General features: G+C 40.5%; 1 protein-coding gene across 6 annotated transcripts in view; it reads right to left on the bottom strand.

The window, feature by feature from the left end:
• EPHA3 (EPH receptor A3) overlaps positions 1 to 27,072 on the bottom strand; it is a 186,124-nt gene extending 159,052 nt beyond the window's left edge. For 2 of the 6 annotated variants that reach the window (XM_039555043.1, XM_039555052.1), the window contains exons 1-2: positions 22,521 to 22,710; positions 6,871 to 6,935 (exon numbers count right to left, since the gene is read on the bottom strand). In XM_039555043.1, the coding sequence (XP_039410977.1) occupies positions 6,871 to 6,935; positions 22,521 to 22,635 (180 nt within the window). In that variant the 5' untranslated portion in view covers positions 22,636 to 22,710. Of the gene's footprint in view, positions 1 to 6,870; positions 6,936 to 22,520; positions 22,712 to 27,044 lie in introns of those variants that run through there. The other 4 variants (XM_039555060.1, XM_039555064.1, XM_019285940.3 and 1 more) reach the window with 3 other exon arrangements.
• Positions 27,073 to 27,401: the final 329 nt, after the last annotated feature.

Here is a 27,401-nt window from a genome sequence, read left to right as displayed (position 1 = left end):
CCAAACTACTGAGACCATAAATAGAACCACAGCAAAGCTATCAGGAGAAAACATTTATGGGCATTTTAACAGGAGACGTGAATTGCTTGTCTTGTGGACTTGATGTTATACAAACAGTCTTAAAACCGACTGCAGTGTGCCCCTGTGATAAACAATATTGCATTTCATGACAGTTCCTGTATTTACTTTGCTCTGTTCTGGTTCATGCAAATAAATTCAGCACAAAAGAATAAAATTATGAAGTGAGCCTTTCCTTACAAAATGGAAAATACCTCATGGCGATGAGACCATTTGAGAGAACTTCTCACAAATGGCCTGGATTTATGCTGACAGAAATAAAAGTCTGCCCATGAGGAGAATGATGTTGCTTCTAAGCTTTGAAAGTTAAAAGGGAAAATTGGAAGCTGAAGTATCTGCATTTCCAATTTTAAGTAAGATCTTTATTTAACTCTTGGAATAGAAGCCAAAACTTGCTCTTTCCTTTTTTTTTCTTTTTTATTTGAAACCACAGAAAACTGATACCCAACCTTCAGCAACTTATTACCAGTAAATAGAAGGACTGATGAGACTAATGAAATACAGGGAGGGTGTCCACGTATTTTTTTATAAAGTGTGGTATAAAGACATGGCCTTACTTTTTCTTGTTGTTGCAACTTTTTTTTTTTTTAATAGAAATCTCATCATTTGAAGTAACATAGTAAAAAAGTGGGGGGGAGAAAGCCTTTCTCCCTCCCTTAATAATAATCACTGAAACTAGCACAGTTTCTACTTTAGATCAACTTCAAAGCTGTTTCAAAAATGTACCAAAACACAGCACCGTTATGATCACACTGAATTTTTCAAATGAATGCAATGCAGACTGCAATTATCAAAAAACCACGTCTTAAGAGTATCACAGTGCTCCACATTTTAAAAAGCAAGGCATTTCTTTCTGGTAACAATTCCTAACAAGACCAGGGATGCATAAAAATCTGAAGTAATATGCTTAATGGTTTTTTTTTTTTTTCCCCAAAGCATTTCTCTTATTTCTTTAGTCAACTCCACTGAAGTTTTTTGATTTAAACTTCCTTTTTAAATGCATCCAAATAGCAAAAACAGTGTACAGATGAAATACAAGTAAAAGCCAGCTAAAGTACACCAAAAATACAATTTGTCATTGACTACTCACACACTGCTTCTGAAAATATCAACAAAACTCACATTTATTCAAAAAGCAGTTGTTGATATAAAAACATTCATAGAATTAATATATTAATCTGGCCTATCTCATAGCTTTATATTGTCACCAGAAATACCTATCAGAAAGGGGAAAAAAATAGAGTACAAACAATTTTCTTTTTACTCATTCAGATTTTGTATAAAAGCAGTACCCACAAACTGAAGAAACCACCATTGCATTCTGATTCAAGGACTTGAGTGTGAATGAAGAGACTTTTAAAAATTCAAAAATCAGGCAGATTTTTAAATGTCCCTCTCCAAAGCAAAATCATTCACTTTACAGCAATACATTCAGAGAGTTTTATTCTAGCAGAAAGAAAACAAGAAGTCTAAAAATGAGGAAGAGCAGGCTTGATTACAGAAAACTGAGATGAAGAGAAAAACTTATAAAAACTCTTATTTTTTAATGCTTTCACTATTTCGAAAAAAGAATCAAATGAAACAAATACACTTTCACTGCACCCCAAAAGGACCTACTGAAGTGAAAAAAATAAGCAGATTAACAAAAAAAAATTATTTTCCCAATCAGCCACACACTGAAAGACGAAACAAAGTCTGTGAATCGCTAAACCAGAATCCCAAGTGGTTCCTTTGACTTGCAAACGTCACAATAGTCTGCCTGCATTTCAGACATGATACACAACTCGTGGAAGGCAGGGTAACAGTATGAGGTTGTAAGGACACCAGAGCTCAGGCAAAACAGATAAATCTTGATTTTAACAGAACACATTGTTTTAAGAAGTACTGAGGAAATTCCACTGCTAATGGATAGGAAAAAGAAAGTATAAAGCACAGCATGTTTGTTTTCGTTTTTAAAACAAGGACTTAATTTTTTGTTTTACAAAGATATCTTTAAGTTTCAGGTTTTTGTCTCATACCAATTTTTTGATATCACTGGACTCACTTTGAAACTCCTTTTCACAACCACTTAGTGATTTCAGCAACACTGCCCACTTTATATACAGCAGAAGTTGTCAAGTTTGGTGTCAGACAAAAAACGAACACAGGCTAAGACATCAATCAGCATCAAAAGAAAACTAAAATGAGGTGTCTGATAAATTTTTGTATTTTTGTTGGCCAGTTTCAAGGTTTTTTGACAGCTCAGCTGCCCTGAGATTCTGCAGTGGTGTGAAAATATGAGACTTGTGCAAGGAAGGGAAAGTTCATGTGCGCAGCTGAGAGGGAAGGCTGAAGTACGACACAAGGAAATCCACTAGCACTGAGGACCTACTGAAAAAAACCAAACCCAAACCTTCCACAGCACAGGATGCAATTAACATCAAGACACAAAGCTGCAGGAAAACAAACCTTGTGGAAATACTTATTAATCTGCAAAACATCTTCTGCATAACAGAGAAACTTTCCAGTCACAGTGGCCTGAGAAACTGATTCTTGAACGCCATTTATTTGAGTGCACCTTGATCAGAGCCCAGATATCACTCTGCACAAATTCTCCTCCACCTTCACCTAGTCACAAGGGACTGCTTATAAAAGTCAGGCTCTTCTGCAGTCATTCTGTCCATGATATCCCACAAAAAGAAAAGACCCAAAAGTTTTTACAGTGCCACACATTAGCCAACTATTGAAAGCAGAACAAATGAAGCCAAAGAGGCTGCCAACAGCCTGGGTAGGCAGCGATGCAGGCTAATGTGACAAACTACTTTCAGGCTTTTGAAATATAAGAAAGGAGGCATTTTCCTCACTTTCATTTGGATTTTTTTTTGATTCTAACCCAATTTTTGGTTGATGGAAAAACTCTCATTAATCTCAGTCAGGCAGGCTCTAGCCTGCCCAACACACCACCAACTATTACAGGAGCAGGGAATGCTATCCTTCTTTCCTCTAATACTCATGAACCAGTTTCCATTACTGAAATGATGAGCTTGATTTGTTCAAATCACCACCAAAGTTACCACCAAGAAAACGCCAAGTTATTCACACCAGATTTCAAACTACATGCCCAAAGTTTAGGTGCTGACTATGGCCAGCTCTCAAAGAAATCCAATATTTGTGAAGAAACTCAGGGATTTAGGAAGCTTTTGAGATCAAAGATAGGATCTTTATTTTCCAATCAGTCTTTTAAATTTTGCCTGCATTTTACTAACTTTAGCCGTGTACAGAACACATTGCGGTTAGGTATTTTTTTTGTTAGGGCTGTTTCTGCTGTGGTTTGTTTTTCCTGACTTGGTTTGGTTTCTTTTTCAACAATTATCTCTTACATGACAGTAAAAAAATGCCACAGCATTCCCTTCTCTAGCTACAAGCAAAACAAGATAAGAGTGATTTCTCTGTTACTTTTCTACTGACTACATGAAAAAACTGTGCCCAAAATTTCAAGTCCATAAATTTGACTGATAAACATGTAAAGATTGAGTCACAAGCTGGGTGAGTGCAGAACGATGGATTGAGATTATGTCACGAATATATTTATTTTTTCAAATTTCCCGAAAAAAACCATGGAGCAGGAGTCAGACATCTTTCTCCCTAAAAAATGATGCTGAAACCAATACAATTCCCTCCATGAATATGCAGAGCAGGTTGTAGACTATACTCCTTTTGTCCTGTGTGAATTATCCATCACATTTCTATTGTATATTATTAAAGTGACTTGCTTTATCCCAACCCCCACATCTGTGCTGCTGTAATTTATGTGAATTACGGTTAATGATCATTTGCATTATGCTTAATCAGCATATCAATAATATACTCTGCACAGACTAAGTAGCTCTTCTTTCTTTCCCCTTTAATGAAACCTATAGAAATGGTGCTGCTGTTTGACTGATTGGCAACACAAAAAGGTTGCCTGGGCAGGTGCTGGGGATGGTGGCACAGGATAGAGGCCTTGTGGCTGCTGCCAATCATGCTCAAGCATCAGCAAAACCTGCTATTATATTTTTTAAATTCTGGTGCCTTGCTTTCTGGAGGGGCCAACGCTTTGGGCTGACGGGGCTTTAATGAGCTTGACCAGATCAGTGTTCCTAGAGCCAAGGCTGTGGCTGTGTGGGATGGTTCAAGGAGAGATCCCATTCTTCCACGGTGATATTACTCACCAGAGTCTAAACCACTGCCATCACAGTGTGCTCATGTGGATCACACAAACTCCTGAATACAAATGAGCTACAAACCATAACATGAATATTCAGGAATTGCTGGAAAGCTATTACTACATATGCCCAAGTCGAGGGCAACTTGGAATAAAGAATGCTCGAATGCTGGAAACAAGAGCCAATCGATTTGGGTCATTTTGCCAGAAATCAATCAGTATCATGTATTAACAGGACAAAATTATTAACCTAGTAAGAGGTTTGTTAAACACTTCAGTTAAATTATTTTTAAAAACTCTCTAAGTCACCAGCTTCGGTGTAATGACATTTTATGTGAACACTGCTGCACGCTCGAGAGGAACTGGCACAACACCAATATTCTCATTTGTGAGTCACAGCCTCCAGAGCAGCTCTATCAGCTTTACCTTGTAAATCACAGCTCTGCTATTAGCAATCTTTCAATATGATGTGACATCTTTATTATAATGTTTTTCCACTGAAGTTTAAGTTCATATTTTAGTTAGCTCAGAGACAGACACAGCCATATTTACCAGGTTTAATTAATTGACTATAAATAAAAGGGCTGTAAGAAGAAGGCGCCTCTCACACGATGTTCAAGTTGTCACCATCTTACAGCAAAATGCCAATTGGGATAGGATAAACATTGCTATTTCTACACTTTACATTTATATTTCAATATGCAAGCTTAAAATTTCAGGGTATTGTGAAGACTACAGTTTAGAGCTTCAGTTCTCTTCCAAAAACAGTCACAGCATATGATCTACATTAATTTACTGCCATGCGATTTTTAACTAAGAATTTCATTAACTTGTAAGAACATCAGTGAAATTCCATGATTTACTTTGGCTTCGATATCCATGGATATGGCAGCAAATAGGAACACCATGTACAAACACACGCAAACAACAAGTTGGGCTGGATTTACCTGACAAAAACTTGCAGAAGCCAATAAAATCGGCTTTGACAGATCTGGGGGCCCTTTTAGGTGGGGTAATACAGCACATCTGTTTTACTTATAGCCCCCATGATACCCTGCATCATCCCCTACCAACTGCTTTAGGCATCCAAGGCAGGGGAGACACAGCTGCAGGGATCAGAGCAGCAGATCTGCACAGCTGCAAGGAGCTGAACAGAGCAGAAGAGCAAAGCAGAGGAGCAGCGGGAGCTGGGAGAGAAAGGCTTCACAAAAAAAAAAAAAAAAAAAAAGGCAAGTGAAAACAAAAAAAAAACCAACCCTGATGAGCCAGAAACTGCTGGAGAGTTCCCTCTTGGACATCCTGTTTAGAGACGTTTCTTGTTGGGAAAAGTCAGCAGAAAAAGCCACTGGGAGGAAACATGAACCCTCTTCCCACTTCTTCCCCATGAGAATGGAACAATTTTATCCAGAGACATGGAGAGAAATCCATGCATAAACTCAAAAAATAAACCAAACCTTCATCCTTAAATACTGCTAAACACCTGCATAATGCTTAATATCAAGAAGGCACAACTTAAACATTAGGAAAGGAATCCCATGAGGCAGAGATGCAAAGGCACTGTTACCACTGATTCTGTAAAAGTGATAAAGGTGAATTAACAGCTTGCCCAAAGGTACAAAAAAAAAGAAAGAACAGCAAAAGAAAGTCTCACAGGTGCCTTCTTTAAGCAAAGACTTGATGGCCCAGCCTTCTCTGAGAGCAAGGGCAGCTCTGGACACAGGGGTTTCAGTTTACCAGGTGGGTTTTTTTGTGTTTGAGGAAACAGAATGCAAGAATGCAAGAGCCACCCTGCATATCTGCACGATGTAATGCAGAAGGAGAGCCATGGGATGTTCCTACACACACCCACTTTCCACAGGGACATGAAGGTGGGGAGTGAACACATATCAGCAGCACTAGACAGATACACACTATTTAGTCATCAATATAATGTTATAAAAAAAATTTTTTAAAAGAGGCTGCTGGCAGAAACTGCGTACAAATGATGGAGTTAGCAAACTGGAAAGTACAGATGCTTCAGGACTGCACTTCTAAATCTTCCAATACAATGCCTCGTTTCATTAGCTCTGGATACATGGCAAACAAAAAAACCAGCAACCACCACTAGAACATTATTTAGACATTTCTTTAGTAATATTTTACCTCATAATTTGAACAGTTCAGCAACAATTCAGCACAAATTTACAAACAAGTACTTACATCAGCCACTTATGTCCACACATTTTTCACCTTCCGCTACTTCCATCTGAACAAATTAGCAACTAATACCATGAAGCAGAGCCATGATCTCTTTTAGAAATACACTTTATGACAGAAGAAGGAGCAGTACCTAAAGATAACTTTTTGCTGCTGTTGTTCAGTGCACCTCTTGCTTTCATTTTTCTCCATGAGGAGCGAGGCCTTCCTGGGGTTTACCTGCAGTGGGATACATGTTCTAAAGAGAAGGCCCCACAGCTACGTAAGCCATATTTTGCACATTCAGAGCAGACTATTTTTGCAGCTCCAAAGACCCAGCATTACTGCACAGTGTCCTCTGAAGAGGAAACAATGGTTAAATAGCACATTGGTCTGTAGCAGCACTTTTCCATTTCACACTCTAGTGAACTCACCCCATGTGACGGGTAGGAGATCCAGCCCAGCTCCCCTTGAATTGTTTTTGAATCCAGCAGATTAACTACAAAAGAAGACACAACGAAGAGGAGTGAGTTTTGTTTGCCTCTGCCCAGTTAACCTCAGCTACCCACACCCAGAGCCGCGTTTATCTGAGGACCCTGTGAGCCGTTGATTTGTTCAGGTGGCCTGGCAGTGAAGCTGCACAGAAGAAAATGACAAGACAAATGAAAAGGATCGTCTTGTTTAGCTTAAAACACTATGAACAGCAGAGAGGGGAACTTCTGAAAAACAGAAAAGTGACAAAAAACAAACAATGGATCACTGGCTAAATTAATTGCAGCAGGGGGTGGGAACAGAACTCTTCTATCAGCTGCACAAACCATAGCGTTTTCCCCTTGGATGCCTGAAATTTGGGTCAATGCATCTAACTGCACTGGTGAGATCTGAATACTTGAATCATTATTTGATTAAAGGCCTTATTTGATTTGGCATCTATAATTTTCTCAGAATACAGGAATAAATAATGAAAGCTGATTAAAGTCCTTCCTGCAGTTCCTTCTTCCTTCTGATCTAATTTGTTCTCAGATTGTCTTGCAGTACCGTTCTCTAAATGTCATGTGTAACACATTAGATACAAAAGTAATTGTTTACAACGTTACAAGTTCAGACAGGCCTACTTTTAAAGAGGGCCATCAACTGATTGCTAATCTTGCTGTTACCTCTTTTTTTTTGTGCCATGCAATAATTTTCACTGTAAGAAGGAAGATTTTATTTGTGAACAGTATGACAGGCATTTTCCAGTCAATCAGATCTCAGTGGGTTTATACCTATTTTTAGACACAACAGGTATTTAAAATAAATACATACGTTCAAATTAAAGGATTTTCTTCTTTTGGCATTTACTTATTTATTTCATACAAGCACAAAAATAAATTCTCTTCCTCATCTTGGCCATACAGTCTCCAAGTGCTAGATCACACACTTCCCTAAGTAACCATTTCTTTATCAACATGAAGCAGAACAGGTGAATTTATACAAAATACTGTACAAAAAAAAAACCAAAAAAACCTCTATATATATATAAACTAATGAAGTATTAATACGCAACATGGCAACACTGTAATATTTATTATCTGCAGTCTGGGCTTACTCTTGTTGGGTGTGTTCACCAGCCCCCACACCCCCTTTATTTTTTTTCCCCCCTTCAGTATGGAAATTAATGATAATGAGAAATGAAATAAATCTCACCATATGCTAGGAAATTTTAACACCTGACAATGACAGATCTGTTAGAGGTGGCCACTGTAGCAGTCTGAGCAGCTTCAATTTCTATTTGTTAACCCAAAGGGTTGTCACTGCCCACAGAATCAGATAGCCTGAGCATTGGTGCTCCAAGTAAACAGAAGAATGGGAAGCAAAAAAACTGAAGGAGAATATCAGCTAAGATATTTGTATTATTTCATCATTCTCCTTTTAACTGATGTTTAATTTTGGACACCACATTAAAAAAAGGGCTCTCTGAAGGCATTATTTTTACTGTTAATTAGGATGTACAGAAGGAGACACGGGTGTACGGGATTATAAATAAGACTGTGTCATAAAGAACCATAAATATACATGTTTTCTACATTTGTGTGCACACATATTTGTGTTTTGTATGGATATATATGCACTGCTATACTGCCATGAATGAGCTGCCCTGCCATCTCTGTGGGAAAAATGTTTCCCCCTGCAGTTATACTCCCCTTTCAAAGAAAACAGTAGCATTGTTTTATCTACATCAATAAACAAAATATCTTTACTAATCTGACAGAAAGAACATAATCCAGTGCTACATATTCCTTAGCTCTGAATCAAGTCCTCAATCACGTACACAAAGAAAAACCAGTCAGTCCTTTATTGAGTGCACAGGGCCCTAGGCAGGCTATTCTGCAGCAAGGTTTGCATCTGTAAAAAGGAAACAGTAATAAAAACTCAAAAGGAAAAAGTGCACTTCTCATTTTTGTTAGTAGAAATTCCCACAGATTCTAGATCTCCCGGGATGAGACAGATCTGTTTGCTGTGCACCTGCACTGCATGGTGCTGAAGGAAGTGTGGCTCCTGAGGTAAATCACTTGGCAAGAAGTGGCTGAGGCAAATCACTCAGGAGTAAACTTAAGTGACATATTTATTCTTTAAGAACGAGCTTCTTGAAAGCATGATTGCAGCCACTCTGAAATTGATGACTTCAGACCAAACTCACCAGTTTCATCTGCAAAACATTATCAGGCAATGGATCCACGGCCAGGTGGCAGTTTCCCCTCTCTAGACCTGCCCAGCAGGTCCAGCTTGCCCTCACAGGCATCACAACAGGACATGGGTGGCAATTAAATATTCAGAGTTCCCCATGACAGGCAGGTACCTCGGCCATGGGGCATCTTGACATCATCAGGATCAAATCTATCAAGTTAAGAACAATTTTTCACCTCCTCTCCTTCATTCCACCTTCCTCATCTCCTTCAGACTGGAACCACTAACTTTTAGAAATCCTTGCAAGGGAGGCTTTCACACTGGCTACAGGAGGCTTCTGGTTCAGATGTGTGCTGTTCTTTAACAGTATCTAAAATGCAAAAAACATATTTCCTTTCAAGTAGTAACCTGACAAAAAACATTTCCCTCTCCCTGATAAAAGCTTCTAGGACACTCATTTTCCCCTGTGACTTCAAGAGAGAGTTGCACACCTCAATAGAGAGGAAACAATTAATGCAGAACTTCAAAGATGCAGTCTTGGTCTCTAGACAAAAATGATGGGGAGAGGCAGTAGTACATTTTGTCATTGTATGTCCTACTACTACATACTAATCTGGAAACTGGAGGAGAAAATAGCATTTTTCTACACCAAGACTGAAGAAATACATAAAGAATGGGTTAGAAATTCATTGTCTCATTTATTTCTTTTTTCATGGATTTGGATGGTTAGGTAAAAAGTAAAAAAGTAAAACTTCACACAAGCACTTTATCCTACATTAACTCATTACAACTCCTCTCAATTCTGATAGATCCTTTAGTGTAACAAAATATAACATTTGGTCGGGTTCATTTTGTGAACCAATTCATTAAGTGTTTCATGAAGATATATTAAGTCAGAGCATCACTGGCAGGCATTTTTCAGTGTGATCCTCATTTGTTTTTCCCCATACAATTAAAGTTAAATGAAAGCCAATCGTTAAATATCCTACAAATGCCTATAGCCACATATTTACTACATGAACGAAGTTTTTGAGCTTCTCACACAACTGATTTGCTCTCCTTGTATCAACTCCTCCTGCAAAACTCTGTGATCATCACTCAGCTGGTTCCTACAAAAATCTCCGAGGTCGACCTGGCAGTTACCAGGGCTAACTCTTAAAAAAGCTGAACAGTTTTGTTGCTACTGATTCTTTCCAGCAGAATGCCTTGGAAAGGATTCCTGGTTGTGCTGAGGAGACACAGAGGAGCTCTCATAAGGCAACTTTAAATAAATAAATAAGTAAAGTGCTGTCTAATAATCTCAGTGTCCTGAACTGGTTCCCATCACGTAATTAACTCGACTTAAAGCTGGTGGTAATTCTGAGGGAGAATTTACTGGTATTAAGATGAGCAGCCATGACTTCTGACTCTGAAAACCAGTGATTCGGTCCCCCTGTAAAACAGCCCTGCTCACCATACTACAATGCAGTACTTCTGCCAATCCAGCACAGCCCCAGAATGCCAATTAAGAACAAGTTCTCTTTCTAGAGGCTCTCTCCTGCCTGACTCTCCTGGCCTTCCCCACACACAACCACAAGAGAAAGAATTATCATCTCCCTCCATGTAGATTTCCAGGGAAAAAATGAATCTCTTTCCAGAACTGGAATAGGGATGTGGATGTGAAACACAAAGCTCCCTCACTCTGCCTCTCATGGCACCAAGCAGAAGATGAATGGAGGCTTGGGTGGAACATGGCACTCGTGCTACCAGAAACTGCTTCCAGATTGGGGAGTGATGGTTCAGGGCTCATTAACAGCATGTTCCATCAGGAGTAACGTCAGGGAAAGAAAAGAACCCGAAACTAAAGTGATTCCTGAGCACAGTCTGAAAGCTGCAGCATGTCCAGAAACACGTGGAGTAATAACTGCTACAATGAACTGAATGCAGTATAAATATCCCCCCCCAAGGAAAAAATAAACAAACAAATGTTGTGCCAGGTAGAATCACTCTGAGATTCCCTTCCTTGCCTAAGAAATGAGGAAAGCCTGCTAGGAGACACTATCTTGCAACTCACAATATTTAGAGAACCACCTACAAACAACTTCACCACTGGAAACCACTTCCAAATGGTCTTCTTTAGAAAGAAAATACAGAGCAATAGCCAATGTCAAAAGATAGACAAAATATTTTTTCTTCAACTAATTAACATTTCCCATTAATATTAAAAAAAACTGCGTAAAAAAACCTCGCACCACCACGTTGTCTTTTCCTGTTTGGCATCAAACTGCCAGTTTAGAAACACTGTAGTTAGTTGTTAGAAAAATGCCAACAAATGGGAAAATTAAACTTCCTATGCAACATAAAAAAAAACCTAAAATGGTGAATGTCTAATTGAAAAGTGCCATATAATCCCAAGCAGCAAAGAAAATACTCTGCGGCAGGAAGTCAGCCAGAACTTGGTTTTGGGGTGGGACAGAGCGGAGTCAGCGCAAAGCCTGATGTACATTTTTGGAATGGTGAACCCTTCCCAGCAAAGGGAGCTTCCACCCGTATTTTCACCCACCTATGAGCACAGACCTGAGTCTTCCCAACTCTCTACTGCCCCAGCAGTGGCAGTAGAGCACCTTTGTGTCTTTAAATTATTCTGGGGTTAGAACCAACACTTACAGACAGACTGGCAGAACTCGGGCAACGCCAGAGTTGCACTTTGATGAAATTTTAATTGCCAGTTAGGATCAGCTATCATGCTGATGTTGCCAAAATCATGCTGAAAATGGCTAAAGCAGACCAAGAAACCTTTGGGAAGGAACAACAAATAAAAAAGGGTGCCCAACAATGAAGCCTGGTTTTAAGTAGCCTAATTTGCTGCTTGTCCAATAATAAAAGTCAAGCCTCCTGTGATTTTATGGTCCTGCATTTCCCCTCAGACACTGGAGTGAAGATGTCAGCACTGCTCAGAAGAAAATGATCTATAAACAGCCAGTAGAACTTTACAGCACTTTCCCAACCCACATGCCAAGAGTTCGGCCCATTTACCAAAAAACTCTTCTCCAAACCTGAGATTTCTGCTGCAGCCCAAAGCCAGGCTGCAGGCCTGAGAGAGACACAGCCCTGTGAGGTCTGCACTTCCAGCCCTCCTTGCCTGCACTGTGACGCTGTAAATACAAATATGATTTTGTGCAGAACAGTGCAAATTTGGCAACTGTCATGTTCAATCTCTGGTCAAACTGCTGACTGAAGGACTCCACCAGGGTGGGGGCAAGGGATGAACAAGCAAGCGAAAACCAAAATGAATTTAAAAACAGCTGCTGCAATACTTAACACAGGAATCTTCAGAGAAGACTGGAAAGACCAAGCCTTCATTATTTTCATTTCAACGTTCAGTAAAAACTTTCCAAAATTAAGAGATTTTGTTACAAATATCAGATGAAAAGACAAAAGACTAGCAAAATATTTTAAGTTACCCTAGAGATTATTGCTTCTGCAGACCATAAAAGCTTCCACCATCAATTCGGATGATTTGGCAAATTCTAATTTTATGGCAGCTTCCTGTGGCTTTTGAAGAGGAAGAATTTAATTTTCCTCCTCCCAGATTTTACTTTTCTTATCAAACACTCTCCCCAAGAGCATCTGAGGCCAGATTTAGATACCTCAGCTTTTCCTATAGCTGAAAAATAAGAAGCAGAAGCAGCCAAAGCAGCAACCTCACTGCAAGTTCCTCTCAAAAGGCTGCCATGAAGGGGGGAATGCAGGACAGCAATCAGCAGTGCAGGAATCCCTATAAATAAAAATATCTCCTGCGCTTGATGTTAAGTGGAAGCTCTCCAGTGGTCCTCCTCCTTTTGCTAAGTATGGAGCCTGCCTGTGGAAAAGGGACAATGATCCACCCACTCTCAGTGATGAACACGGGCAAAGCAGATTTTTATTTCTTTTTTATTACTTTGAAACATGAGCATTCTCTTGATATTGTTAAAGTGGCACAAAGCTCAATTTCCAAGTATGCAAAAACATATGACTGGTGGTGGGCTGGAATGCACTGTTTATCAAAGGGGCCTAATAAGGTTTTGGTTTTATTAGGCTATTTCCTGTAAGTTGATATGTGCCAGTTCTTTTCATTAAGACAAGGATATAAAAATTAAAAATGGATTAACCTAATGGGTTCCAAATTACTGTGTCGCCTTCACCTCTTTGCATTTTTTTTAAACAGTTCCAGTTGGTCCTTCTCCAGTACCTCCTACAAAAAGCAAGAAGCATAAAGCTTCAGCATACCTGAATTAGAGTTTAGCTGAACTCACATTCACATACAAATCCTACAGATCTCATTCCACTCCACCACTCTGGCATTAAATCTGATATCACTGAGGCACCACGTTAAACATGCAAATGCAAAATGGGGGCTACTGTGTTGAACGGGAGTTTAAATTCCCTTTAAAACCCAAGTTTTCTTCCCCTCTCAGAGGAAAAAAACCCCAGAAACTACAGATGAGATTCAGTTACCTAAACCCTGCCAATCCCTGCCTTTTATCAGCCCAGAACAGAAGTGGGTCTCTTGTAGGATGTGTCATATTTATCAGTCCCACTGGGTGCCCAAACCCTGAGGCACATAAAATGGCACCAAATGTCTAGCCAAAACTCAACAGAAAACGTTACTCATATAATTTTAGTAAGTTCTAAAGCACTTCTCAGAAAGGTTTAACCACACTGCACATCTAACTTTTACATTCCCTTGGGGGAAAAAAAAAAAAGTAATTTCCAGTATTCACTGGTTTTACAGAATTGAGCTCTCTGAAGGTCTGGTAGATTTGGAGCGTGACAAAGATCCTCCTTAGGAAGACTTTTAGCAACTTAAAGGGGAAAATAAATGTTGAGTCACAGTGTCCAAGTTCACTTAAGGTAAGCTGAGAATTCCAAACCTACTACGACACGCTCAGTTTCTAGAATTCTAGACACCAAAAAGTGTCACAGAAGAGACTCTCGGGCATGCATAACACCCACAACTAAAAGTTCCAAGGTTCCCACAGATTTTACTGCAGTTCAAACCTATTCAAGGTCCTGAAATCAACAAAAACCACAGCAAATGATCAATACCCCTTTGGAGGACAGAAATTTTTGAGACAGGGACCAGAGCATAAGTCCAGGAAATGACTATTCATTTGTTAAAAAGGCTGTGATATCCCCCAAGTGAACCAACTGGCAGCATGCCACAGCTCATAAAATTTTGCTTTTAAGGAACTCCTTGCATGGGGCACAGACAAACAAAAATAAAGAGAGTTGGGTTGGGCTTGGCTGAGTTTTGCTTTTCTAAGTTTAAAACAGAGAAGTCTAGAATCGTAAAACAATTCTGAGAATCCTGAAGTACTACAGTTGGAAAGCCACGTACTCAAGAGTGCCCTGGTAATTTTGTCAATCTTTTCTTCTCTACCTCCACAAATAAAGAGCTCCAGCTTACATGGAATGCTTGGGCCCTTACATGGCTGCCCCACAGATAAAATAAACCCACAGAGCAAACAACTCAACATCACGGTGCAAACTACAGGAGTAAAATGCCAATAGTAGAAGAAATCTCCTCAAATGTCATGCTGAGAAAATCAAGATGCTGAACCCGTTTTTATATTCCAGTACAGTGATGTCACCAACATGATATTTTCATTGTTTGCCAGGTTAACAGAATTTATGGAGGTAATTAATGCAGAACATGTGTGCCGAGCTATTTGTATGAAAAATGGAATTGCCCCGACTTCATCTGCTGCCTTTGCAACCAAAACCCCACCAACATCTTTTTTCACTATTTCCATATGTGAGAAACACAAATATTTATAAGAAAGGTAAATGACTGAATGACTGCTCTATTCCCATCCACCCACAAGACACTTTTTCATACCCCTGTCATCTTCTTATTCTTCTGCTTCCACCACCTTACCACAAAGGGCTCAGGTTTCCATTCTATTCTACAAACTAACCATGTTCCTCACGCCTCTTCTCCAGTGTTTCTTTCCTTGGTTTGCATGGAAAACTTCTGTTTTAATTTCTTAAACACCCTCTATCTAGCTCTAGCCCATCTTTCAGGAAAAGCAATGCCATTAAACATTTAATTCTTCTCATGTCTTTTCTTCTGGGCATCTACAGGGTCAAAGTATCCCCTCTATGGTAAACAGCTTCTAGTAAAAAAAGGACTGGACACACAGCCCTCAAAATCAGAAAAAGATGAGCTTTGCCTTCTATCCTTTCTGGCTGAATGTTGATTTCTGGGAGGGAAGGGACAGGAAAAAATGGCACAGACATGAGAGGAAGGGTGGGTAGGTAAGCTGGGAATAAAGAACCTGATGAGTTTTCCCTACAGCTGGGTTTTCTTTAGAGAGTTTCAGTGAGCACAGAACATTTTCCACAGCTGGAACCACGTACTCCAGGAAAGCTGAATTCTCAAGCATTGCTAGCACATTTGTTCTCTGAGGTCAATCACGCATGGGAGAAAAGTTTTTGCAGGGTAAGGCCCTCACCATCTCAGAACCTGTCTGAATATAAAGGCCTCAAGTCAGTGTTCTCCATGAACATTAAGGCTGGGCAGACATAACTTGCTTTGCTTTTTTTTTTTTTTTTTTTTTTTTCCCTTTTTTAAAGAAAGCACTGTCAGAGCAAGATTAAATGGAATGGTAAAAATGCCTCTACCCTTTCTTAACTGCAGCCTCTGTTCAAATTCACCACTGGTAAATCAGAGGCACAATGCTTACTAATGTAAACACAGCTCAGACTTGCAGGAAGGCAAGGAATTTCTTAATTTGTGCTTTGCTCGCTGTTCAGATCCCTGGCAGGGCTGAATTCTGGGTTCCTAACTTTGCCATTAATCAGAGACAGTTTGGATTTTGGTCTGATTTTTTTAATATTCAGATCCAACTTTCACTTCATCTCTGCCTACCTATTCCCTTCCTTTAATCCTTCTCTCCCTCTCCAAAAGGGATCTCTCAAAAAGCCTTGCCTCTCAAAAAAAAGTCAAACAAACCCCCTCTAGCTGCCTTCTAACTTCTCCGCAATTAAATTAAGAAATCCCATGTCACTTGTTATTATTTGCTACTGCACAAAGTTTGTGGGAAGCCTACCACGGACCAAAACATATTTTTGTGCTTTAATTGGAATTTATTTAAAGAGTAACTTGTCATTCTAGATTTTCTACAAAACCCTCCATTCCTAGTCACCAATTTAAAAGTTTCAGGTTTTAATTACTGTCTTCTTATGCGAGGCAGCTATACTTGAGCAGGTTTAGTCACTCTTGAAAAGAAAATAAAAAAAAAAAAGAGAGACCAATGCCATTCAAATCTTTCTATCCAAATATAGATATAAAAACATTATGAGAAACCAGATGGAAATTAAAAAAAAGCACCATTCCCACACTATATTACACTAAACTGCCCTGACTGAACCTTAACATTCAACCTATTGTTCTCTTAATTGCTAGCAAGTTTCAAGCACTGTTCGTTTGGTCCGCTATTCTTCTTTCATCAATATTTTTCCAGCAGATTAATGGGATTTTCCTCCATATTTTGCCTGAAACAGCAGGACATGGTAGTTAAATGAACAACAACAAAAAAAACCAAAAAACCACCAAAACGGAGAGTGGTACAAACGTTTCTGCTTACAATGTGTCTGATTTAATAGCATCTCTGCAAATGTAAGGCTTTACGTGCTGGTGTTTCACTCTGGCTCCCTGTCACTCTTGCAGACTGGAACTTTTCTGTCACCATCACAAGGTTCCTTTCAGGCAGGATTATCTTTACTTCTACATCTTTATTTCTTTCATTGATTCACTGCAGAAATTTGAAAGGAACTTTCCATTTAACGGACTGAATTTTAATCTTGCATCTGTTTCACACTGCAAAATGAGTACTTGCACTTGGATTTAGCAAGCGCCTAAGAAACGAAAAAACACAAGACTACTGCTGGGGAATACAATCCTAAACCCACAAATTGCTACCATGCTCTGTTTCCAAAATTACACTCCTGGGACTTCATATCTAATCTTCTGAATTAACCTATTTTCTTTTAAAAGTTTTACTTCTTGTCTAGAACCATTTAAATATAGGGGTTTTTTTAAAAAAAAAAAAAGCCACTGCTATAAAATGTTTATAGGAATAAGGGTTACCCCACTGTGGTAAATATTTAGGAAAAAGGATCATTTAACAGTAGTCAGATGCTTTTGTAAACAAAAAAATTATTCTCTTTCACTCTATAATTTCTTATGGCAAATCTTTTCCTTCTTGCAAATGTGTTTTCAGCAATGCTTCAACCAATCTAACAATGCAAAAGAAAGGAAATGTCTCATTCCAGAAAAAGCACTCTTTGGATGCTGGAATTACATTTTAGAAAGGCAGTGGGTTAGGGAAAGCCCTCTGCCCCACTTCTGGAGATTTATCTAACAACTCTAGAAACATCCCATTTTGCACCCTAGGGTATCAAAATTATCTTCTGGGTTTCAATATCAGCTCCACAGAGCAGAGCTTTGAAATTCACCAAAATAAGGGCATGATTTCTCTCCAGTTACTTACTTACTTTTATTTTCTTTCACAGAAAAATCAGAGAGCAGCTACAAAGCTGCACGAGTTACAGGTACCTTATGGCACTAACTCAGGCTCTGTATAAAACTTCACAAACAGGACTGTGGTATTTGGTAACAGCTCTGTAGTGACCCTCACTGGTGATAAAATCCAGAGCTCTGAAAACAAGAAAATGAACACCTGCGTCCGTATTTCTAAACTTTCATCAAGTGGGGATTACAAGAACAAGAGCAATTATAGACATTTTCCTAGAGGAAAACTTGCAAATTCTCCAAAAGAATCAAAAAGTAAACTAATAGCAATTTACCTAACTCCAGCAGAGAATAATTAAAAAAAAATTAAAACTAATTTGTACATCCTCCCAGATGGGAATGAAAAATTTAAAGTTCAATCAGAACACACTCCTGATTTGCAAAGATTTTGTGTAAACAACTGTTAAACTTGGTGTGCCTATTATCTGTTTTGTGCTTGCCCATCTGGTGGTGCCTCTTTGCTGAAGCTGAGGGTACAGAAGACTTCTGACCCATTTCTATGCCCTGAGTGCTTCGCTGGGCAGCAAATACGTTGTATTTTGCACATCTCTGTGTTTCAAACACCTGCTTTAAGTTTGCTACAGCCAATTCAGAGATTTTACTTTTTAATACGCTATGCTGAAATAGTAAGTCAAGAAAAAGCCCAGAGAAAAACAGTAAAGAAAATAAGTTATTCCACGTGTTAGAGCCTACTATCAAAAATGTTGTCAGAAAATGATGCATTTACCCAACTTCTCCGGGTTTTAAAACCACCATGGTGTGAATTTTAAAACATGTTTATTATTTGTCTAATTGTACAGCTCAGGGTTAAGCACAGAAGCTTTGAGTAAGACACAGCTGTATGACAAACAGTCCTCTAGTCCCCCATGACTCTGAGCTTTCTGAAACTAAATTTTAAAAGGTATCACATTCAGACTTCCAAACCCACTTTTAGCTTCTTCCGCAGATAAACACTCAGTTGCAAGCCAGGGGCAGCAGCAGGAATTGTGTCACGAGAAATGAAGACTTACCCTGACCTAATGATACATGACATAGAGCAAAGTAAGATTTGTAAAAAGCATTTTCCCCTTCTGATTCTATTGAGAAGTTCCCAGTATTGCCAGCCTTTCCCAAAATCAGATGCAAGACTTGGGCAAGTATTTTGCTCCGTGTGCAAGCAGCAGATTTTTCAAAACCACACCAAGAGCTGTCACGACTACAAAGGCACAGTAAATTGTCTTTAGCAACTTTAAGTGTTAACAGAGACCAGCTCAGATAAAAATGGTGCATTTAATTGCGCAGTTATGCAAAGCTCTGAGATGGTAATCAATGCTCAAAAGATGAAACTGCATCTCCAAATCCAATACGGACTGAAAAGAGAGGCTGATAGGAATCTTCTTACTGTAAACCCAAAACAGGCACTGTTTGAAACCAAGTACTGTAAGCAGATTTCCCGTATTGATCTTTTGGTAGCTGTGTTCTCAAGAAATTAATTTTATGCTAGATTGAGAGGCTACAAGAAGTTTCCTGTCTGCACAGTCAAAATATTATTGAAGCAATTCAGGTTGTCAGTAAAAGCTTAAACAAATTTGCTGATAATCCTGTTAATGACCTAGGTCAAGTGTTAACTGTTGTGGGTTATAAAACAGTGAAATTAAGGTGGCTGGTACCCCCAGGCAGGCAATATAGTTACAGAAGAGACTGAGGAGAAATTAGTAAATTTCCCCATTCGATTTCTTGATACCACAGGAATTATTCAGAAAGAGAATTGCATCCTTCTAAGAAAAAAAGAAACACAATCCTCACCAAGCAGAAAATATCCAACAGAACGGAACAGGAGAACCTGTGGTTTCTGTGCACCTACGGGGTTCGGTCTGTGAACTCCAAACTGGAAAAGTTGGATGTTAAATCTTCCTGACACCTTCCTGCCCCGCAGAAAATGGCACACACCTTTTATCAGTCAACACAGATAAATCTGAGCTTCAGAGAACCTCCTTGGGTTCCTGTGATTGCGTAGGGAAAACACAGGCAGATTTCTCATGAGCACGGCAGAGAGTTTGAAAACAAACTTGAGGGAAAAATTTTACTTTTTATCCAGAAAAAACTCTAAATGAGACTTCTCTGGGATGAAGCAAATTAAGAAAATGTCGAGCTCTCCAAGAAAAAGACAAAAAAGGAATGCATTGAACACCACAAAGTGCAGTAAGCCAGCAGTTTGTCTTCAGCCCCTCTTTCATCCTTTTCTCCCTTCATCCCATCCACTTCCATTGCAGTATTACCACTAACAGTCGTCAGCTTTAATATTAATTGCAAACGTTAAGTGAAGTTGGATTTAAAAAAAAGAGAAATAATTATTTAAAGTTAAATAAATTTAGGAAATATTTTCTGATAGCTCTGCCCATACTCTTGTTACGTGCCCACTGCAACATTTACATCCCCTAGAAGTTAGATTAAGCTGTATAAACACACCAAAAATTAGTTCCATCCTTTGCTAAAACAACTTATGGGGAGAATTTCAACAGTAGCTTTAATATAAAACGTAGGGAAAAAGGTAGACTTTTTGTCTGCCTGCCTACATTAACAAACGCTGTCCAAAACGCATCTTTTTTTATTCTCAGTAGTGGAAAAAGGAAACTTTTGTAAATACTCCAGAGAAATGCAGAAACGTCTATCTCTAGTTTTGGGAGGAAATTTATGGGAACAACAGCAGAAATGTAAATGAAGTGGTTAGAAAAAGATTATTTAATAGAGAAAAACATCATCTTCTGACATAATTTAAAGCTGCATGCTAACACTTGTTCATCAAATTAGTGGGTCAGCAAATTATAATAATTAAGATTTCTAAACTCACATGATCAATCTGTATAGTGTAAATAAATAAAAGAATTACTGAGCTTTCCTAAATGGGAGGTTAAAAAAAATTTTAAAGCCCTTTAAAGTTGATCTCTTTTTTTAAAAGAAACTGTCAGTATTTCTGTTTTTGAAAAGCATAGCAAAACATATACTTTGAAAAAAAAAAAAAGCCACTCAAAATCAGGTTACACTCCAGTGACTGCATTTTTACTGTTGTTTTCACTAACAATTCTGCAAATATTGCTCATCTTGTACAAGCTCTTGAAGCTGAAAAGAGAGAAGGCAGGCAGCATTTGCTGAAAGCTGACTTGAAAAAGTGTACTTAACATGCATTCCGTATGATACCCATATTTTCCCTCCTTTCTCAATTCTCAGCGCCAGCGACTTGAAACAAAGACACAAAAAGTGGGGTTTTTTTGCAAACTGGAATGCTCCCATATCTCTCCGGCACAGTCAGTGTCAGTTTGCAGAATGCGTCTGCCTGCCACCGCCATGGAGGCAGAGCTGCTCCGCTGACTGACAGAACCACAACCATTCCCAAAGAGCTCTTAATAAGACAACAGTAACCCCTATTCACACTCTTGCTTTCATTTCTGAAAATGATTTTTGAGAGACGATAATATTTACAAAATAGCTTCTATCTGGAGGCTTAAAAGGGACTGTTGAAAGCACACTCATTTAAAAAAAACCTATAAAGCACTGCATAAAAAACAAATTTACATGAAACATACAAACAGATGACATATTGCTCTTCTTGTATAATGTACTATAATTATTTCCTAGCAATGATACCAAGTGATTAAAGATTACCCAGGACTTCTAAAGTTTGCACCTCTCCTTATTTATTTTTTTATTATATTTCTTTTTCCCTTCCAGAAATCATTTAAAGTTGTTATCTCACCGCCTTATCGCACAAGCACACAGAATATCAGTAAGTACATCAGCATTATTGCTAACGGAAAAATAATTGCTCTGACAGCTTTCAGAGCTTCTCTACACAGCCATGTAACTCAAGCAGGTGCAAGTTTTACATGGTTGTTGGGTGCTAGAAGTTCTTCACAACCCTTTGGCCTCTGGATTTTATCCCTAAAGATAATTGCACTGGACATCCTGGTCATGCCGAGTGCCTTCACTGTGCGAGCAAGCAAAAAGCTCCTTTTTTTTTTTTTTTTTTTTTTAATAGGAGAAGGACAGGGGTCTTTTAGGGGTTTTTTTTCAAGTATTTCAATCACTTTTTCAGAGTCCAGTTGTCATTACTTTTTTTCCCTGAAACCTAGCATGGGTTTTCAGCAATATCATCTTAAAAATTAACGCAGCAAAAGAAAACAAACCATTCATGCTTTGTATCCGTAAATTTACACACATCCACATCCACACGCAACACGGCTTGAACACATTGATGCACATCCGATACAAACGACACGATCCGACACAAATCCGCTAGGGAACCAGAAGGAGGTTTTGGAGGGGAACTAGCTTCTTTCTCGTATTAATTAAAAGTTTTGAAAGACAGGACGACTAACGCACCCGTGCCCATGCGAAAGAGCTCAGAGTTATCAGCGGGGTGAAGGCGGCGGGGCCATCGGAGGCTGAGGCAGAGGCGGCTCGCCCCGGGCACCTGCCGAGGCTGGGGCGCTGCCCCTTCGCGTCCCCGCCGGTGCCACCTCGCCCCGGGGCTGGGCTCCTGGCTGCCCATCGCTGGTGGAGGGCCGCGGGTGGCACAGGCTGCGCTGCCCCCGCCAACTTTGCTCGGGGGCGGGTGGGGCGGCTGTCCACCCATCCATCCATCCATCCGTCCATCCATCCACCCACCCACCCACCCCCCGCACGGCCGCGCAGTGCCAGGGCGAGCCCTGCGCTCCCGGGGCGAGAAGCCGCTGCCGCACGGGACCACCTTAACGGGGAGCGAGGCGGGGGAGAATAACGAGGGGGGGGAAAAAAAAAAAAGAAAAGAAGAATAGAGAAGGTGTGAATAGCGGAAAGAAAGAACGAGGAAGAAACGGGTCACCCGGCCGTGCCGCGGCTCACCTTCGTTGCCGGGGCGGGCGCTCAGACGGCCGGCAGCGCCGAGCGCGGCGCGGAGCAGCAGCAGCAGGAGCAGCAGCAGCGGCGGCGGTGGCGGCAGGCGGCGGCGGCGGTCCATGTCGGCGGGGCAGAGCGCAGGCACAGCCGCATGTCTCCGCGCCGCATGCCACCGCTCCGCGCCCGCTCCGCGCCGCCGCCACCGGCCCCGGCGCCGGGACCATGCCCCGCGCCCGCCTCCGCGCTGCGCCCGGGCGGGGCCGCCCCCGCCCGGCCCCGCCGCCGCCGCCGCCGCCGCGCAGCCCCCGCCCCGCTCCGCGCCCCGCCCACCGCACCGCCCCGCCCGCCCCTGGGGCAGAGCGCGGAGCCTGCCCCCGGCCCGCGGAGATGCTTCGGAGCCCGCCCCCAGCACCGTGAAATACCCCCGACCCCGTCCCCAGCGCCGGGAGATGCCCCCGAGCCCGCCCCCAGCGCCGGGAGATGCCCCGTGACACGGAGCGGGGGCTCTGCAATAGGGGGTGACACGAGTCACGTAACTCGGGAGCCTCGGGTGGGTGTTGCAGCCAGCTACGATCCGGTCGTGTCCAATTACCGGGCTCTCCTGGGCGGGAGGCGACGGCAAAGTAGCGGTAAAACCTGGGAGTTTCAGACTGCAGCCGTAGCTGGCTGGCCAGAGAAACGCCAACTACATCGTTCGTCTCTTGGCTGCTCTGGTCCAGCCTGCACCACGCGGGGCCACAACTCCGGCCCCAAAGAACAGACTGACTTTGCCATCACTAAAGCAAACTGCAGCGGGGGCCTCCACCCAAGAGCTGCTCTCTGTAGGAGTGTGTAGCTCTACTCTAGAAGTTGCCATGTAAAACGACTATTTTTTAGAAGCGTTCTCTTCATGGCCTGCACCTTTCCTTCAGTCCTTGCAGCCCATCAGAGGCCCCTGAGTACCTGTCAGAACACAGAGCAGAGAAACAGGCGTGCAGTGCTGCTATTCCACTGCTCTCAGGGGGAATCACTGCAGAGCAGTGCTTCCCCTTCTGCAGATCATTTTTGCAGAATATGGACATCTCTCTTCCCAAGTGACTTGTCTCAGGTCTCCAGAGCCACCCAGTGTGGTTCTGTGGAAAATGGGAAAATATTTGAATAATACTGAGGTCAAATAAATATTTCACTCCAAACCAAAGTTGTGCATCCTCATAGTACAAAGTCTAGCTCTGAATGCATGTCCTGTCTGTACCAATAGCAAGCAACAGGATGGGAGGAGAGGAGCCTTTGGCAACAGATGTGGAACTATGTGGCAGAATTAACATCCCAAATCTGTGACAGCAGAGAAACTGAGCCCCAGTGTTTCTCAAACCAGTATGGTAAACATCTGAACAACCTCCTTCTTCATTGTTCTGAGTGTCCTTCTGTCCTCAGGATCACCAGTGCCAGCAGGACAGCTGGGAACTGCTGCCTGCAGCACCTGAGCCCCAGGTTTATCAAACAGTATAGAATCACCAGCTCTCTTCAGCAGTGATGCAGCATTCCTGCCCTCAGCAGCAGAAGAGGAGGTGCTGGACTGGTTGCAAGCCAGGACATGTGCCAAGGTCTCTCCTGCACACCCCAAACATCTGGTTTAACTCTGCCAGGTCTACACTGCACTGGAGGGATTGGAAATGTATGGAAGCCAAAGCAAAGGAGAGAGAAGCCCGTGAGAAGTCAGACAGGTTCCTGCTTCAGGAGAGCACAGTGGAGGACATAAGCACTAAAAATTAATATGAAGACATTAATCTTTCCTGTTTCCAGGCTTGATTATTCAATCAACCAAATTAAGGAATCATGAAAATTTAATACCATTTGTTTCATGTCTCCAACCCTTCCTTTCCCTCATATTTACCATCTACACTATTTCCTCTGTGGTCAAACTTCCAAAAGAACGAAAAGATGCCCAGAGCTCTTCAGCAGGAAACCTCCAGGGGCAGAGGGAGGAGCAGCGTGGTCTGGTCATGCAGTTGACAGTGTATGGCTCAGAAAAAAATGTCTCCTGGCCTCCTTTGTGTTTCTCAAGGCTCATTTCACTACACCTTTCCATTCATTAGACAAAGATGCTTTTCCACAGCAAAAAGGCCAGAAATATACCCTGATTTCTCCAAAATATAATTTTCCCTAGTAATAAAAACTATTTTGCTTTTGTTCGAAGGGGATTTTTGCCAACATTTTCCTCAGCTTTTTTAGAATACACCACTGTTTTCATTGAGTTCTTTCATACAGCAGAGATACATCTTTAAAACCCTACTGAGTTTACAGGACTACTATTTCTGGTCTCTCTGAAGACACATCTTTCTTTCCTGATTTCAGGTAGGTATTTTTTTTTACAGTGTGAGAAAAAGGTGAAAGAAAAAGGGTAAAGAAAAAGGGTGGAGAAAAAGGTGCAATTAAAAGGGTGAAGAAAGATGACACATCTGGGGGCTAGGGGGTGGGGAAGAGCGAAGACAACAGTCAACTCAAAACCTAACAAACTTCTGTTTTCAGTTAGTGGAAAAAAAATATTTCCAAAGAAAGGAGTTTTTGAGGTTCCTCACTGCAATCTCTGTCTGAATTTGTAAATATCTCAGCACCAGTGAACTCATCCAGGAAGAAAAGAATATTAAACAACACAATCCATATAATGGAAATTTTAGTGTCAGACTTCTAAAAAAGAAAACCTCTCAAGCTAAAAAATGAATAGGAGAAATACTTGGAAAAATTTGAAATAAAGAACTTATTAAAAACTAAAAAACAACCTGGGAAAATTCTCAGCAGGAAAGAAAGATTAAATTCGTTACAAATTTCTCACTAGGCTTTTTTCTCTGTGACGCACGTTGTGTTAGTTTTGTGCAAATTGCGTGTTTACTCTATTAAGAGTAATTTTCTGTGAGCTTAAAGGGCACCTTTGAAGAAAGAAAATAGCCTCTAGTGGCATTTCTACATAACCAGAGTGCACATGGTAATATCTTTGCCCTAGCATCCATAAAATGCTTCTGGAGAAACACATAACTATGATTTATGATTTTCTGCCAAGCCTGGGCTTTAATTTCTTTAATATATTGGAGATCAAAATCCTTACTAAACACAAATTTTATCTCTTACATTTTTCTTTTGTAAACAGGGAGGTGACACATTCTGTGATTGTATAATGGAAAAAAGAAATCATAACACATGGGCAGAATGCTCCTAATCCCACGTTTGCATACTAAATAGGAACACAACTTTCTGCCTAATGAAAAAATGCTACAGATTATTAGGAATAGCCACAGAAGTAATCAATCAATTTATCCAATAGACTGGGCCACAGCCTGCTTCCAAGAAGCTTTTTAATGTTTATGGCTCTTGAGTGGTGTCGTTTAATTAATTGAATGGCACGAAACTTCTAATCTTAGAGATTTAAAGTATTTTGCTTAAAAAACAAACAAAAAGAATTAATGACAGGTTCACTACTCATAAAGAAAGGTGGCTGGACAATCCCCCATTTATTCAGGAAGGAGGCAGAACAATGCTCCCCAAGTGATGCCTCGCCTGTGCCTCCATAGGATTGTTGGGAGGCGTGAGAACATTTCCCCCTCCGTTTCTGGGATTTATTTATGAAGGTTCTTGTTTGTGATGTGGATACACACCACAAACTTCACACAGACCTGCTGTGACAGAACTTTTCCACATAAATCATACCAGGGACAGCTTTTTAAAATTGTTCCGTGATCAGTTAGGCCTCCAAATAACCACCTGAGAATATATAATACATATCTATATGCATCTGTTTTAATATTAACTAGTGCTCAGGTAGAAAATATTATAAATGGAAGCATTTCTGCTTGAATTCATCCTAAGTCTGACATGGGCGAGTCTTGGAGATGGTGACCAAGGAGGAAAAAGGAGCCACCAAGTAGATTTACTAGGTTTAAATATTCTTTGTGAGAGGTTTTACAGCATTACTCAAAGGTCTCCTAATGCACAGTGTCACCCTGAAAATGCAAGCAGATGAGGAAATGCAGGATGGGGAAGAGTAAAAGGCAGGATGCAATAAAAACAAAAGATAATGAAGTGTGAAAAGTTACTTTAAATAAGTCATCTAAAGCTAAGCTATAGCCCTTTCCAATCAATACTTACATAATAATTATGTGAAAATCCAGAAAAATGGATTAACGAGACAGTGTAAGAAACTCAGCTTCAAGCAGCAACAAAGCTGAACTTGTAATTATGAAGCAAGTGCACGCCAATCCCATAATGAAAAAAGCACGGAGATGGAAAAGAGTAGAAAAGCAAAATGCAAATTCAGTTTAGCTGCAAGTTTCCCCCATAAAGTCTGAATAATTTGTTAAATATGCAATAAAAAGGTGACAGTCCAAGCACTTAGACTGAATTTACCTATCTGTAAACAAAAATCTATAGAAGCCATAAAAGAAAAGCTTCACCAGCATTACTGCCAGTTTTCAGAGAAAAGCAACATTTATGTGCAGGAGAGAGTATTGCTATCATGAAAGAGCTTGCCAAATTTTAGCTTTAGGATGGAGCACTTACAGTAGAAATCCATGAATCCAGTAAAACCAGACTGTATTATGGAGATACTGGCAGACCTCCAATAAGGTGCATAATGATAAGTTGGTTTCGTTTATTTTTCTTCTTGCCGGTCACAAAGAATGTTCAGAAATTTCTGTTATAAGAAAAAAAAAAGACAACCAAGAAAAGAAATTATTTATTCTCATGTGTTTCAACTAACTGACTTTTTTTTTTTTTTCCAGAAGATAGTGCAAGGCAGTGTTGGACAAAAAATAGGCAGGCACATTTTAAAATAAGTATGACAGTACTTCTAATGCCAGGGATCATCATCCAATCTAGGGAATGCACTTGGAGAGCACACAGGCAAAATTCCGTAAT

The sequence above is a fragment of the Corvus cornix genome, chromosome 1 (assembly GCF_000738735.6).
Source record: "Corvus cornix cornix isolate S_Up_H32 chromosome 1, ASM73873v5, whole genome shotgun sequence".
Taxonomy (NCBI): domain Eukaryota; kingdom Metazoa; phylum Chordata; class Aves; order Passeriformes; family Corvidae; genus Corvus; species Corvus cornix.
The sequence above is the reverse complement of the archived record's forward strand: the minus strand, read 5'-3'. Positions and strand labels throughout refer to the sequence as shown.